Genomic DNA, 17,483 nt, shown 5'->3' with positions numbered 1-17,483 from the left:
ATATGACTTATTGAAAAAAAGCAACAATCATTGTACATGTCTCAGCTTAATTTACCCATTTAAAAAAGTGCATAATGGTTTCCAAGTTTAAAAATAGCGTGGATGTTTGATCTGAACACCAGTTGCAACTCATGTGATTGTTTTACACATATTACTGTCAATAAGCATTTTCGCAATATGCTGTTATTTTAAGCAGAATATATTTTAATAAAAGTTTCATCGAACAATTTCACCGATGTTGAATAAAATATGCTAAAACTGCAAAAAAATGCATGTGTCATAAGTGATGTGATTCATTAGTAAGTGAGATTAAATGCGTTGAACACAATGATATATAATTTATATTTTTTTTGGACAATTTTTTTTTTTTTGCAATTGTATCAGCTGGTGTTTAATCCCTTTAATGGTTCACCGAAAGAAAAATAAAACTAAGGCAATGTTCTAAGGCTGTAAACACAAGAGAATTTTCCTAACAATTACAACTTGAACAATAAATAGTTGTGCAAAAATTGTCTTGGTTGAAATTAACCCATTGCTTTATTTGACTATTAACAGTACTTATTTGAAAGTACAGCCAAATAAACTTAAAATGTCTCCATTTGTTTAAGTTCTATCAAACTAGCTAAAGCAACCAAAAGTGTTTAGTGGAAAGCAAATAAAAATGTATCCAACACATTATAAAGGCAGCAGCATGTTGTAAATCCGCCACACAGTCACTTCTAAGTAACACTTATATAAATTACCACATGAATGATCACACATGTATTCCACCTTTTTGTGTAGGTTACTACAGGTACAAATCAGTACATTGTACATGGAAAACATGGGAGATTATACAGATGTGTTCCATTCTGCCATGGTTTTTCTTTGTGATTGTCAAAGTACCAACACATAATCTGTTCCAAGACAAAGCTCTGTTTTGCTACTTTCAAATTCAATGTTGACACTATTGTAACCAATCAAACTAGAACTGTACTGAATCTGCAATGGTGCAACAGTAACTACCAGAACTGCAAAATCATGAAAGCCATCATTAATGGTAACATTTGGTGAAGCCATAACATGTCCAATGTTACCAACATTTTCATGATTGGAAACCGAAATTACTGGAAATTTACTATAAGAAGAGATTATATATGGCCAATGCTGTTGAACATCTTGCTTCTTTACCTTAATATTAAACTCATTTGATAATAATGCAAATACATTCAAACATAAGACTTCAAAATATGACAGAGTCAAACCTGGAAACAGATTCCTAACAGAATTGCTGAAGACAACAGATGTGATTAATCTTGTTATGAAGCATGGGTAAGTGTAATGCACCTGGAACCATTAAAATAGGCACAGTTATTGTTATTCTCATCTGCACAGTTTAATTCAAGAACCGAAATAGTCATAAATTAATGTTATGTGAAATAAAAAGATATTGCTGAAGATAAAAAAAACACAACACAAAATTATCTCAAACCAAATGATGCCACCACATGTTTTGCTTTGTTTTTCCAGTTTGTAAGTAGGGACAACTCAGGCCATATTCAAGTCAGAGTTAACAAACAAACAAAACATGTGTATCATCATTGGTAACCCTTTTACAAACTGTCCAATGAATACCAGGATTTTTGTATTAATGGTTTTCATTACTTTTCATTATTATCAATTTATTGTTCTATATTTTTATTTTTTATGGACAAAATCTAGAAGTTTGGAATGAGGACACACTACAAACAAGACTACTTTTCTCAACAAAAACAAAAGAACAACACACTTTAAACAAGCTAGTTAAAAAAAACATCAGTTGGCAGTTTTAGTGTGTCCTAATTCCTATAAGACGGAAGTGGGGTGGGTGGGGTGGAGGTTAGTTGTGACCTGGAGAGTGTAAGAGCACAGGGAGAATTGAGTGGGGGAAATGAGTAGAGTGGGGAACGGTAGAGGAGAAAGATTGAGGCTCAAGAGTGGCAAGAGGAATACTACATATTGCTTTGGGTAAACATGCAGAAAAAGAGGTGAGGGCTAAGTGAAGTTATAAGTGGTGGTAATAAAAGGAAATAAAGGGAACAAGAAATGTGAAAATAGGCTGATGCTAGTTATGAATAAGGGGGAAAAGGGACTGGAAAAGACATTGAGCACCTTTATATATATTTTTTTATTATATGCTTTCCACTAAAAAGGTTGATATAGAATATCAGTGAAATGAAATTGATATTTCACCGTTTTTAAATTTTAGCCTGATGTCTGAGTTCCAAATCAAACATCAGCGCGTACAGGGCTGGGACACAATTTCAACAACATCATTTCTGAAATGACGTAACTTGCGCATACAAATTAGCACATGCTTCTAATGAAGTGTAATTAAATTTTAGACATACAAAAATAAAAACAATATTTGTTTCAGTTCATGATAGCAATATATTTCACCTAGTGAACACGAAAAGTGAAAATTTCACTCATGAAATATATCTTTTGGTGATCTTATCATGATCTTACACTGAAACAAACAATTATCCTCTATATCCTCATTTTAACACTGTTTACTTGACTGGAGTTTCTACAAAATGTAGTTCACCTTCATCTATGATAGGCAAAAACATAAATATTGCTCAGAAAGCTTGATAATGTAATCAGTTATGCTACCAGAAATGCAAGTTAAAATATGTTCAGGAAATTAGGTCTTCCATGTTTACTAACAAACCTGATAGAGAAAATATCAAGTAATAATATTTCAGATCAGAAAAAAGGGAAGAAAAACTATTTTAAACTGATCTTGTGTTAAAGCATAAATTGTTCCAGTTTAAGTCATAATGACAATGAAAATATCTGCATGTTTTTAAGATGAAACTGATACTGTATAATAATGTGTTACCTCTATTAAACTCAAATTTAGACAGAGTTAACTTTTGTTCAAAATTATTTCCTTAATATACATGAATTTCATTTAACAAAACCTTCTTGATCAAAATGGAAACAAAATAAATTATTCGTGACAACTTGTATACATTAACTGTCATGTATACGCACAACCTAATACTAGTATTGAATATAATTGCTTATGAAATGTGATCCTGAATATTGTGGTTTCCAATCCTTATTTCATGTTTACGTACAATGTTTTTACATCAATCTTTGTTTTTATCAGTGTAGATATTAAAGATCGTACAGATTAAACTTTCTAGAAAACAACAAATAGCAAATAAGATTTAAATGAGAGTCTAATGATAATTAGCATATGAAAACAATAACAATCCCATCAAACACTACAGTTTAATTTACCTTTCAATCCTTGTTGGGAGAAAATAGCTCCTGGCTTTCAATTTGAAATGCACAATGTAACACCAACCAGTGGCATCTGACAACTGACAATAATATACCCAAGTTTAAAGTAAAAACCTCAAAGCGGAAAATTGAAAAGGCACACATGATACAATCAATGATCAGGACCCTGCCTCGACTTTATCCCCACTCTAAACATTCGTAAAAACAATAATTATAAATGGATAGACTCCAAAAATTGTTAATATTGCTTATAAAACTAAATAGGAAATTTTCTATGGGCAGTAGTATAGGTTCATTCAGAAAGTAAACATTTAGCACACGATATCTTCATAAAAAAAGCAGTTTAAACTTCTTAACTTTTGCAAATTCTGCTTTAAAAGTAAATTCAGTTATTGATTAGATTACATTCAAGTTCAGGTCTAAAACAGATACTGCTGCAAAAAAAGAATTATTCAAATTGAAATTATAGCAACACAACATTATTCAAGTCAATCAAAGCTCTTTTATTACCAGGTTGAGCATAGGTTTTTTGATAAGAAGAGGTCATCCAACATTTTTTCACTTAGTAAATAAGACATACAGCTGGTGCATTGTTGCCATCTTAATCAGAATCATTTCCCACCTCTGGTAGCTGCAGTTGGACAAACTTTGTTTTTTTACTTTGTAATTAGACTAAAGCACTCCTGTAAATATTATCTTTCCAGTTAACTTAAACTTCATGGTCAAGTAAGGATTTTAATATTAAAAATGGAAAGTTCAAGAATTTAGGAAGTTCTACTTACAAGTTGAGCAGAGATTAACCCAACCTCAGAAATTAAAAGATACAGGTATCTCTGTTTGCATTAGGTTGATGTTCCAAGCTGGAAAAAGTTGCACATACCTGTCAGAATTGAACACAACGTGTATATTGCACGGCTTCATTATATTAATAAAGCTATCATTAAAAATAAGAAACAATCTTTGATGAATCACAAAAAATAATCTAGCCATACCAAAGTAAAAGCAATCAATAAGCCATTTTGCAGTCTAGATGTCCTCCCACACCACAAATAAAATGAGGCAGGCATGTTGTAGAGAAACTTTGAGAACTCATAGTCTGCTGCCTCCCCCACCTACACTGGGAACATATCAGCAGACAGTAAGAAGGGAAGGCTTTCAAGAAAGAATACCATGTCTCAGATTTATTACATAGGACAGAAATAGAAATTAAGTAGAACTACTTTTATTCTTTCAATAAACTTGGATTTAGATTATATTGTAACATAATGACATTTTACTTATTTGACCAACTAGGTCTGAAGCATGGTACCCTCAAACAGACCAACTAGGTTAAGTAATTATTTTTTCCAGTTCACATAAACCTTATTCCTTTTTGTTTGGATATCGAGTCCTGTTATGTAAGTTATTCATATTTGCTACAATAAAAGGCAAAGAAATCCTGCTGGAACTCAACAGTTTCTGGAACTCACAAGGATTCTGTGACCAATAGCCCACAACAGTTTCTGGAACTCACAAGGATTCTGTGACCAATAGCCCACAACAGTTTCTGGAACTCACAAGGATTCTGTGACCAATAGCCCACAACAGTTTCTGGAACTCACAAGGATACTGTGACCAACAGCCCACAACAGTTTCTGGAACTCACAAGGATACTGTGAACAATAGCCCACAACAGTTTCTGGAACTCACAAGGATTCTGTGACCAATAGCCCACAACAGTTTCTGGAACTCACAAGGATTCTGTGAACAATAGCCCACAACAGTTTCTGGAACTCACAAGGATTCTGTGACCAATAGCCCACAACAGTTTCTGGAACTCACAAGGATTCTGTGACCAATAGCCCACAACAGTTTCTGGAACTCACAAGGATTCTGTGACCAATAGCCCACAACAGTTTCTGGAACTCACAAGGATACTGTGACCAATAGCCCACAACAGTTTCTGGAACTCACAAGGATACTGTGACCAATAGCCCACAACAGTTTCTGGAACTCACAAGGATTCTGTGACCAATAGCCCACAACAGTTTCTGGAACTCACAAGGATACTGTGACCAATAGCCCACAACAGTTTCTGGAACTCACAAGGATTCTGTGACCAACAGCCCACAACAGTTTCTGGAACTCACAAGGATTCTGTGACCAATAGCCCACAACAGTTTCTGGAACTCACAAGGATTATGTGACCAATAGCCCACAACAGTTTCTGGAACTCACAAGGATACTGTGACCAATAGCCCACAACAGTTTCTGGAACTTACGGGGATACTGTGACCAATAGCCCACAACAGTTTCTGGAACTCACGGGGACACTGTGTCCAATAGACCACAACAGTTTCTGGAACTCACGGGGACACTGTGACCAATAGCCCACAACAGTTTCTGGAACTCACAAGGATACTGTGACCAATAGCCCACAACAGTTTCTGGAATTCACAAGAATACCAATAGCCCAGAACAGTTTCTGGAACTCACAAGGATAGCAATAGCCCAGAACAGTTTCTGGAACTCACAAGGATACCAATAGCCCAGAACAGTTTCTGGAACTCACATGGATACCAATAGTCCACAACAGTTTCTGGAACTTACAAGGATACCAATAGTCCACAACAGTATCTGGAGCTCACAAGGATACCAATAGTCCACAACAATTTCTGGAACTTACAAGGATACCAATAGTCCACAACAGTCTCCGGAACTCACAAGGATTCTGTGACCAATAACCCACAACAGTTTCTGGAACTCACAAGGATACTGTGACCAATAACCCACAACAGTTTCTGAAACTTACAAGGATACTGTGACCAATAGCCCACAACTGTTTCTGGAACTCACAAGGATACTGTGACCAATAGCCCACAACAGTTTCTGAAACTTACAAGGATACTGTGACCAATAGCCCACAACTGTTTCTGGAACTCACAAGGATACTGTGACCGATAACCCACAACAGTTTCTGGAACTCACAAGGATTCTGTGACCAATAGCCCACAACAGTTTCTGGAACTCACAAGGATACTGTGACCAATAACCCACAACAGTTTCTGGAACTCACAAGGATACTGTGACCAATAGCCCACAACAGTTTCTGGAACTCACAAGGATACTGTGACCAATAGCCCACAACTGTTTCTGGAACTCACAAGGATACTGTGACCAATAGCCCACAACTGTTTCTGGAACTCACAAGGATACTGTGACCAATAACCCACAACAGTTTCTGGAACTCACAAGGATACTGTGACCAATAGCCCACAACAGTTTCTGGAACTCACAAGGATACTGTGACCAATAGCCCACAACAGTTTCTGGAACTCACAAGGATTCTGTGACCAATAGCCCACAACAGTTTCTGGAACTCACAAGGATTCTGTGACCAATACCCACAACAGTTTCTGGAACTCACAAGGATTCTGTGACCAATAGCCCACAACAGTTTCTGGAACTCACAGGGATTCTTTGACCAATAACCCACAACAGTTTCTGGAACTCACAAGGATTCTGTGACCAATAGCCCACAACAGTTTCTGGAACTCACAGGGATTCTGTGACCAATAGCCCACAGCAGTTTCTGGAACTCACAAGGATTCTGTGACCAATAACCCACAACAGTTCCTGGAACTCACAAGGATACTGTGACCAATAGTCCACAACAGTTTCTGGAACTCACAAGGATACTGTGACCAATAGCCCACAACAGTTTCTGGTACTCACAATGATTCTGTGAACAATAGTTCACAACAGTTTCTGAAACTCACAAGGATACTGTGACCAATAGCCCACAACAGTTTCTGGTGCTCACAAGGATTCTGTGAACAATAGTTCACAACAGTTTCTGGAATTCACAAGGATACCAATAGCCAGAACAGTGTTTGTGAATCACAAGGATAATGTGACCAAAAGTCCAGTTATCTCTTTATCTGTCCATAAAACATTCAATGACAAACAGGTTCCCATGATAAGTATGCGTGTTAGCTCACAACGAAATGCTTCCAGGTCGTTTCAAGGGGCATATCAAGGAATTGATTAGCGGGGTGTTACTTAGGTGCACAACCTTTTGACATTCACGAAAAAATAAACAAAATTGAAATGTTTTAAAATGGTTGCAGGTTTTTTTAGGAGTACCATAGCAATTTTTTTTATATTAATTTTTTTGTCCGAAATGGTGCATGACAGCATTTTGAGCATATTCTATTACTTTTTTTCTCTGATATTGACATAAAAAGTAACCTTGGACGATTAAAGGGGTGGCCTGTGCTGGGTGGGTCCTCCCTAAATCTGCTTGTGATATCCCTTCAAGTAGGTATTTAAAAAAATCTTTCTCCCCATTTAGGTAGCATTTAATGATGTGTATATTGTATTCTTGTATGTATTTTTACACATGATTTGTTATCAAATTTGAAGACCTTAATGTGGTTTTAAATGACTTTTTGCAGGACCTTTTTCTTGGGTGGATGGATTCAGTGATGAACCCGGAGATGCGGCCATAACTGAGTCACACGACGATATAGATAGCGACTGTAAACAAATCATGTAAGCAAAAAAATGAAATGGTCTTGACATGGCTTTCTTGTTTTAAATAAATCGACAGTGTTCATAATTTGGGAAAAATAGTGCTTAAGCTGAAATCTTTTCTAGAAATTCATAATAAATTGTAAGCAGTAGTCATTTTTCATATAACAATATAAAGAAGGGAATTCTGTTGTCTGACACCCTACTTAAGATTGGAGATAAATTAAGCATGGATTTAAAAATTCTAGCAGAAGAGGGAGATATTGTCACTTAATTAGTTTATACTTCCCAGCATTATCCTTGTCCCATTGATTCTTGCAGAGAAATTTTAAAGCTGCACTTTCACAGATTGAATGTTTTGACAACTTTTTTTTTTTTTGTCTTGGAACGAGCCAATTTTTGCGAAAACTCATAGAAACCAGTTATATTTAAGACTGCTGACAAAAAATCAGATTGCAGATTTTTATATTCAAGTTAAATTTTTTATGTTTTATGAATTTTTCTTTACCCATTAGGCCAAAAAAAATAAATATGTCTGGTTCAGGAAACCCGACCGACCCTATTTTTTACCCGCCGACCCTAAACTTTTTTTTCGAAATCGCGGCCGAAAACCGCTATACTGCGTATTGAAAATTTTCTTTTCTGTAGTTATTGCTCTTTGGGTTAATAGAGCGCGTTTATATCGATCTTTGGGTTAATAGAGCGCACAACAATGGCAGCGCCCATGGCGTGTTCACCAGAAATCTTTAAAAAATGGAATTTTTATAAAACACTAGGTTGTACATGAATCTCTTTTGTGAACTCTTTGTGCAGGTTAGCATTGTACAGAGGGTGACTAAAAGGCATAGGGTACATAAACAGCAAGCATAGAAAAGGAAAATAATGTGAATAAACAAAGATGATACATGGTTAGATAGATTAGATAGATTTATTCGACATAAAAATTGCATATAACATGACAAATACAAATTTAAACATGTATAAACATATATAACATTTATGTCAAGGATAACACAAAAAAGAGGTAAAATAAAACCTTATTTCCATTGTGGTCCTTACAGATAATACAGGGTTGAAATGCTCTGTTATTATGTGGTTAAATGACTGCATTGAAACAAGCACACATCACAATACCACATGCTGGGAGTTACAAAGTGATCTGACTGCTCTGTGCATCGTCTACACATAGACAACATACGTCCAAAAAAAAAAAAAAAAAAAAAAAAAAAATGGAAAAAATGCCTACCCTCCTAATTTTTTGGGACAATGTTTCCTGAACCAGACATATTTTTTTTTTTGGCCTTAGTAACGGTTTAAGCCGTAAAACATTTTCGAACAGAAAAAAGAAAATCTCTGATCTGATTTTTTGTCATTAATCTTATATCATTGGTTTGCAGATACTAGTGCAAAAATTTGCTCTTTCCAAAACAAAAAATAAAAAAGTTGTTAAAATTGTCAATCTGTGAGATTGTGCAGCTTTAAACAGACAAGTGGAAGCAATGTAACAATAAAAATTGAAAAGGTGCTTTTACAAAGACAGTAAAAAGTTTTATGTATTAATGAATAGAGTTCTAGAGCAAGAACAACTTGCTTTTATTTTTCTACATATTATACATATTTTCTAAAAGAAAATTCTACAGTGTTCTAATAAAGTTACATCATTATTCTAGAATAAAATATTTATACTTACAGATCTATATTTATATATCAATATCATTGAAGATAAATTTGTAGGTAAATTTACTTACCATTTCACTGATTTTGTCATTTTAAAATATTTTATTTTCAACAACTATTTACTTGAAACACAACATACAACAGCAGCATGTTATGATACACTACATCAAAGAGGCTAAACTTCTTCTTAACCACACTAGAACCAAACATGGGGTTTTAAACACCATCATTATATCTGAGGCACGTGTTTTGTAACTGATCATCTAGAACAATATGGTGTATTCAACCATGCACATCTCTATAGGGAAAAAACATAAATCTGATCTGTAAAAAATAATTTAAAGCTGTTTAAATGAATAATTATTCAAAAATTGAATTTTACATACATAGTAACTTATCACTTTGTCACCATGATACTTAAATTTTCATAAAGGCATTTCCTGCCAGTAATTTGAGACCTGCTTCTATTAAAGTATACTGTAAGGTCTGAGGTCTGAGTATCACATTGGTTAGTGATGAATGAGTGAAGATTTTGTCAAATTTCTATCACACTTATACAGTAGATCTGTAAATGGGTGCAAACAATGCAAAAGGCACCCTTTCACAGTCAAACTTGTTACACCTGCATGATTTTGAATATAAATCATACAGAAATATTTTAGCATAAAAATGATGCTTGCTACACACACAAATTATGCCAATATAAACAAGTTTATCAAAAATAATGCATCCGGTAGGTACAAATATGTAAATTCATATTATTTTTACACTGGTGGAGCCTAAGTGAAGTAACGCGGCTGTGGTCTTTGATCCCATATAGCCATTTTGGCACTTATGAACAGCCACTTACCTACTAATCACCTGACACTTCACTGATAAATTTCAACACTGTGATTATCAATTAGATGTGTGTTTTTCAATATACAACAATAATTATATGGTAGTCTAAGGAAAAATATGATGGCCTCGGAATTTTAAGTCATCCAATCAAAAAGCATATTACATCACACAATGGCATCACATGTTTAGTCATCGAGGAATTATGCTTATAACACGTTGGCGTTTGTTTTTATCAGAATGAACACAATTAATAAAAAGAGACTTGAATTTATTTTTTTTAAGTTCATAATCAAATACCGACAAATACCACTGGTTATGTCACTCCTTTTTTATTTTTTGGTTTACAAGAATTTTTGGAAAAAATGTCTACTGGGTGGTCGAAAAAAAAGGAAAAAAATCCCAAAACATACTCTTAAAGGGTGAAAATCAGAGAACAACATAAAAACATTGAACAATTATATCATTTACTTGAAATTTTTAATTTTTAAACTGCTATTAATGAATGTTTTAATACACTCAATGTTTCAAAGTTCTAATTAAACAGACAGTTACATACTGTGCATATAAAACATCAATGAAATTGCCTATAAAACATGTTTACATGTATAAACAAAACTTTTTATCAAAGATACATTGAATATCACTCAGCAAGACATTTGTTTAGCTTTACGGGTATGCTTAAGCAAAAGTGAATGCAGAACACTTAAAAACTGACCAATATTAAATAGAAAAAAAAAGAAAAGGCGAATTTTACGCATTAAAATACACAAAATTTGCACTGTATTAAAACAATACATTACATTTTTTAAATATTGTTTCAGTTATTTAAATATTGGAAAATGTCAATAAAGTGAAATAATTACCAATTTTGTAAATAAGGAAGTAACATTTTATTGAGCTTTAATATTGTGAAAACAATTCCTGAAAAACTAAAAACCAAACTAGACCTAGATTTGAGTTTTAATAACTTTTACCACGCGGGGTCCTAGTTGTGTGTAACCCGATCCATGCTAAGGCTGGATATTTTCGGACCGGGATACTTACCATGGGCTGTTCACCAAATCCATTTCAAATTCAAATCTTGCAGCAAATTACTACATCAGTACATAAAAATCACATAGCAAAATAATAAATCTAGCATGTGGCTTAACTTTATGTACCAATGATAGCAAACTTACAGAGAAATCCATAATTATGTATCAGATATTTTCATCTTCTCCCAACTCCGCCATTTTGTGTATATATGCGTTCACAGGGCATCTTTACTTAATGCTTGTTTATTTTTTTTTCATTTTAAAGAGTATTCCTTGGTGACAACAACAAATCTCATTTATAGTGAAATATCAAGTTCATTACAAATTGAAATGGACTTATTCAAAATAGTTTTCCGTGTTGTTTTATCTAAATGTTTTGCACACAACTCCAGGCATGAGTTAATGTCATTGACACATGTGTTCAACTCTTTCTTTGTTTTTTAACCCAAACATGAATAAACATGTAATCTAGAACAAACACAAGCTTTACATTGACCCAATGACAAGTATTTCAAAACCATTATGTGATTTAAAATCCATAAACACCACCGACCGAACTTGTGAAACTAGGTCACTGGTGTCAACTTAGAAATTTTACTTTCGATTTCACCACTCACACTTTGTGCACTGTTATTTGATATATAACCATAAAATATTATAAAATGTTTTTCTCACACATAATTTACAGATATTTGTGTCTACTTATTCGATGGCAGCCGCTGACACTTTTATTTTTTATCTATAAACAACAATATTTTCATGACCTAAACTAGCGGGGAAAAAACAACAATCATGTGACAGTTATTGTTTGTGTCGGCTGTTAAATTTGCCAATGTTTATTGCTATTGTTATTTTAACAAATCCTTCATATTTTAATTAATTATTTCATACAAAGAATGACTGCTATCGTCAATTCCGCCATTGCCAACGGCGCTGCCATAACAGTTGACTTGCTCATATGCTATCACTATAAATTGGCGAATACGGCTACGGAACAACAAACCAGTCGAGATCTACTGCATTCCTACTCTTATCTATTCGTTTTTCTTTCGTTTCCAAAACTAATACGGTCGGGAAAATAATTTTGAAAATAAAAGTGAAATTCAATTTTTATTTTTTTTGTACTTTTCGGAAAATTAGACCCGCTGGTTTTGTAAACCAATTTATATAAAAGTAGTGGCCTTATTATGGATTTACAGTTTGTATCGTCCCTTGAAGAGATGAAAACGGTGCGATTTGTATTAATTTTAATTTAAATTTTCAAAGTTCAAAGATTTTGAATTTTACAAACAAACATTTACTATGCATGGTGTATGATTTTTTATTATTTTTTTATATCATTTCTGACAGTAAGACAAATCGCAAGTGTTTGACTCTGAAAGAATGTGTTAACTGCATACAATTAGGATAAGGGCTTCTAAAAGTTTGGAACCTCAATCGGTCCGGACCAGGCAACAACAACCCCCCACCCTCAAAAAAAAGAATACATGTTCAAAAGTCTGATTGTATGGAAATGTCAGACATTTTCGTGATGTCTTTTCTGTCAATATTTTTTCGCAATGTGGCAATTCGTAAGAGGGCTCTAGAGCCAGCATACCCGATTCAGATAGTCATCGATACAAGCTTAATTAAAATGAGATTCTCATCAAGTTCTGTGGCGTTTCTATTAAACAAGAATGACTGCGATCGTAATTAACTGTGGCTAGCGGGAAGCGGTCATACGACAAAAAATGAAACAGTTTCATGATTTATTTGCTTAATGCTTCTACATGGGGTCAACACTCACATGATAATCTTGAATAATAATATATATCTAGATTCATTATCGGGGCTTCAAGCTATAAGTGTAATATCGACAATGATTCTTTCATTACTGCGAATTAAAATGACGTAAGCGGCGCACTCAGCTTTCAGACTATGTAGTTAATCAAGCGTGTCGCTGTTGATATCCTATATATGACTTCATTAATTCGGATTTTTAATGCTTTCGCAGATTAACAATGACAACTGCATTTATTTTTAAAACAGTTTTTAACCAGCAATGGTTCTTTATTACAATTGAAATTTAAAAGTTTTGTAATCAAGAAACGGATATATCATGTAATGATCGACCACGACATAGCATATACCGTATTATACTATGTATAGGACGCTAGCAATAGATAGAACCAGGATGGTGAAAAAAAAACAGGGGAAAAACCCTTTATATATAAGATAGGACGCAGCGAAAAAATGTTAAAATCAGAGCCGAAAATTTAGGTTGGTAAAGTATTTATACCATATACAGTGTGTGTATACCACATGATATATTGCGTCATAAATGCTACGTCGGAAGGCAATATTTTAAACAGGCTTGTCGAAGTATTTGGTGAAACTTATCAACTTATCAAACTTTGGAAATACAACGAATGTGGGGCTCTTTAAGCAGCATAGACTGCCCTTTGTTTTGTTTAAAATGGTGTAGAAATAGAAAAGTTATCTTTGATTTAAGTCTTTATTTTAAGCAAAATGCTGCCTTCCGACGTAGCATATATGACGTTATTTATCACTTGGTATACACACACTGATATATAAAGGTAATAAAAATAAAAATTAGGCATATTTCGATAACTGTCTTGTGTATTTCGATAATCATCGTCGTATATCGGTAATTTTGCATATTTTGGTAAGTCCAGTATCCGCTATATTTGTTTTGATGATTTATTTTTTGTGATTGTGGAAATGGCAAAGGTCATTATAAAGCATGCGATATTATAATTTATAGCAAACTGATATGTACTTCGTTGTTTTTTTCAAGTAAATTTATACATTAGATATGCAAGAAAAGTAACAGTAGCACAGATAATAATACAGTTTTATTCCGTCAACCTGATGACGCTTTTCTTCAATTCACCTTCGTCGTCTTCTGACGGTGTATTGTAAAGAACAATGATAAAAGTCTTATAGTATGCGTGAATGTTCTAAAAATGTCAACACCCTCAGATAAGTATTAAAACATGTGGTAAAGTGCGAACAAACAACTACCAGGTTATACGGTATTACCATCGCAATAGTTTTTTCTATTGATGTTTTTCTTATGACAGACAGCGAGTGTTTTTCACATCTTCGCACATTTGAAGGGATTTGATAGTGACAATAATGCTACTTTGCGGTATGCACATTCCTTTATCATTATTTAAAAACAGTAACATACAACAAAATGTTTTGTAAAATGTCGAAACGTTAAAATCGTGAACAACGTTTAATTGATATTTACCTCTTATCCCGATTTTCCGTTGCCGTATAACTCAATCCAGTTAAAGGGCCAACTCACATCGAGTTTTTGTGAGTAGCGCCCTTTCGTTAAAAAGTAAACACTCATGTTTTGTTTTCAATTTATTTCTCAATAAATCATTTTAAAGTAAACATTCAATATATTTCTGCGTGTGTTAACTTGCGTGATTGTACCTAAATCAGTTTTTCTCTTCGGTGGACACAGTACAGGTACTTACCGCATTCGTCTCCGGTCCAACATTTTCTGCCTGAAAATGGACTTGTGAAAAATGGATAAAATCCTAATAGCATAGAAAGGACGCAGGCAATTTTTTAGACAATAATGCGGGGTAAATAAGTGCGTCCTATGCATAATATAATACGGTATTGCCGAGTGAAAATAAAGACCAATTTTAACACTTAATCAGAATAGCTGCAAGCATATAATTAACACATAGTTTGTTTGTGTCTTCTGCGACCTACCAATACACACGGTGATTAGACCGATTGCAAGCGTCTGCTAATTAACAGATAGGCTATAGAGTGATCAGCATAGCAGAGAAAGCAGCTGGTCGCATTGGTCTGATGGTAACTAAGACACTTTTATGACCTATTGGGGGTAGTTTTGAATGTGTGAATGACCCATGAATGTTTGTGTATTACAATTTCTACAACTTTTACTGACCTAGTCGTTTTGGACCGAAATTTAAAAAAAAAAATGAGAAAATTTCGGACCTATTTTTTTTACACTCAGGGATGATAACAGGGCCAAATTGCCAATCCTGAAAATGTCTGCGTGGGGTTCAGGGGGCCGCTGAAGGCCCCCGATGGGTCCAGGGCAAAGCCCTGGTGGGGGGATAAGGGGGGCAAAGCCCCCCGAAGCTTTCAGTATTTCAGGGTTTCTAATACCCTTTTTTGCCTTAGAATAGTGTTCAAGGAGTACACCTTTCGGTTTGGTAGATATAATTATGTCCAACAAGAGACTTCCGCAATCAGAACAATTATCAGGAATTTTAGCAGTGAAGTTTAACACCTTTGTCTTTGCACAAAGTAAAATTTACTTTTTTTATCTTAAGTCACAGGCATAAGACATGCACCTGGCATTTTGGTTCAGTTGTCCACTTCCCATAAAACTCAACTGGCTATGATCAAATGCCTGTGTATGAATAGTCTATACTGTGGGATGTTTGATAAATAATAATGAATAACATATCAAATATCAAGCTTGCAAATGTTTATTGTAAAGTGTTATTTATTCAAATTTTATACATCAGACATAAGAGTATTTATTCCATTATCTGCACATTTGATGAGAATATAATATTTTTAATTATTATATACATTATTCCAAGTAATATCCAAATGGGACTGTAAATGCTTTGGCAGGGTAACCGTTGTGGACATGGCGGGCTGTGTCACCATCAATGTCTATGAGATGAGGGACAAGTTGACGTATTCTGGTCTCCAAGCCGGATTTTTTCTCCTCATGATGTTACAGGTGTCCAGTAGCACACACTCTAGATTGTCCCATGGCAGTTTAAGTCTCTCAAACAGGTTTTCAAATTCCTTGAAAATTGATTCAGAATCAGCCCTTGTGATTTTTAAGGAGGACAAATGTCTCAACACTATTTCTTTCTCTATAGCACAAAAATAGCTGCAACAGTTTTCTCTTTTTATGTGTTTGTTGACTCATCTAAGTTCAAACAAAACCGAGTATCACTTAACTCCTCCACAAGTTCATCATTGAAATGGCTTGCCTCTCCGTAAGTCATCTTATATGATGCTGTACACCTTTGAAGTTTTAATTCGCTGAGAGCTTTTGTATCATTGGCAAGTGTCTTAAGTAAGACTCACTACATGTGGTACCAGGGAGTATAGAAGGTCATGTTCAGCCATAAATCCAAGAATCATGGCCTCTGAATTGAATTGTTGGTCATTGACAGGAACAACCAGATGCACTGGCTGAGGTGTCTGTTCATCCCTGACTTTTGGAACCATCAACATACCTGGAAATACAAATTACAACTATAACAATTAAATCTCACTCAAACTGGGTCCTCAAGAAGATTTGTTGAAGATATTACTACTACAAAATATTAATTCATTTTTTCTTTAAATTTTAAAAAACCCAATTTTATCTATCTATCTATCTCTGTTAAATTTCAACCCCTCTTCCGAGTGTTACTGACATGAACGGTGCGCGCCGGTTTGTTAGTGAAAAAAATAAAACACTGATAAGGCAAATCACATCAGAAAAGTGAGAACTAGGGTATAAAAGAGAACGCAATTTAGGTAAGATGATAAAAAGTGATTGGTGAACTGGTAAAAGAATAAAAACACTGCTCGCTTATCTAATGCTTCATGGTTGTTACAGCCACCTTGAATGAGTCAGGGTTGGGGATTAGCTACAATAATGAGCGATCAGGGATACGTTTTTTTTTTTATTTTGACATTTCATGTGTATCCCTGTAACGAGTCTGCCATAGTCTAAAAATCGTCAAAAGACTCATTGGCGGCCATTTAGGTGGACTAGGGTGGGGATAATGATTTTCATTTGAACCTTCCATTAAATCACTTCTTATTGAGAACAATGCTTCAAACATTATGAGAACAATAAAGAAACGGTTTACATCGTAAACTTCAATCGGCCAAATAAAACTTGTATATAAAAATCGTTTATTATAACAAAATCCGAATCGGGATGTCCGAAATATTGCTACATGCGCAAAAAGCCATTCTCAGTTTTAACACATTCTATTAACTTTAAAAGTAACGTTTCGGGAATTTCTCTTAAAACTAAATAGCAAATATACCTTTAAATCGACGAATCGATGTTTTTAGAAGTTGGTGGTGGTCGTGTTTTTCCAATACTCGTTTATTAATCTTCGTCGTCTG

At 34.4% G+C, this 17,483-nt stretch overlaps 1 protein-coding gene across 4 annotated transcripts in view; it reads right to left on the bottom strand.

The window, feature by feature from the left end:
- The window catches only part of LOC128227179 (solute carrier family 4 member 11-like), a 63,597-nt gene that overhangs the window by 24,039 nt on the left and 22,075 nt on the right, over positions 1-17,483 (bottom strand). The window contains exon 1 of one of the 4 annotated variants that reach the window (XM_052937453.1): positions 9,534-9,669. The exons of 1 other annotated variant lie outside the window; for it this stretch is intronic. In XM_052937453.1, the coding sequence (XP_052793413.1) occupies positions 9,534-9,553 (20 nt within the window). In that variant the 5' untranslated portion in view covers positions 9,554-9,669. Of the gene's footprint in view, positions 1-3,270; positions 3,407-4,265; positions 4,384-9,533; positions 9,670-17,483 lie in introns of those variants that run through there. 2 more of the 4 variants (XM_052937455.1, XM_052937454.1) reach the window with 2 other exon arrangements.

Source organism: Mya arenaria, chromosome 3, assembly GCF_026914265.1.
Source record: "Mya arenaria isolate MELC-2E11 chromosome 3, ASM2691426v1".
NCBI lineage: Eukaryota > Metazoa > Mollusca > Bivalvia > Myida > Myidae > Mya > Mya arenaria.
Note: the sequence above shows the minus strand (reverse complement) of the source record. Positions and strands in the feature narration are given on the sequence as shown.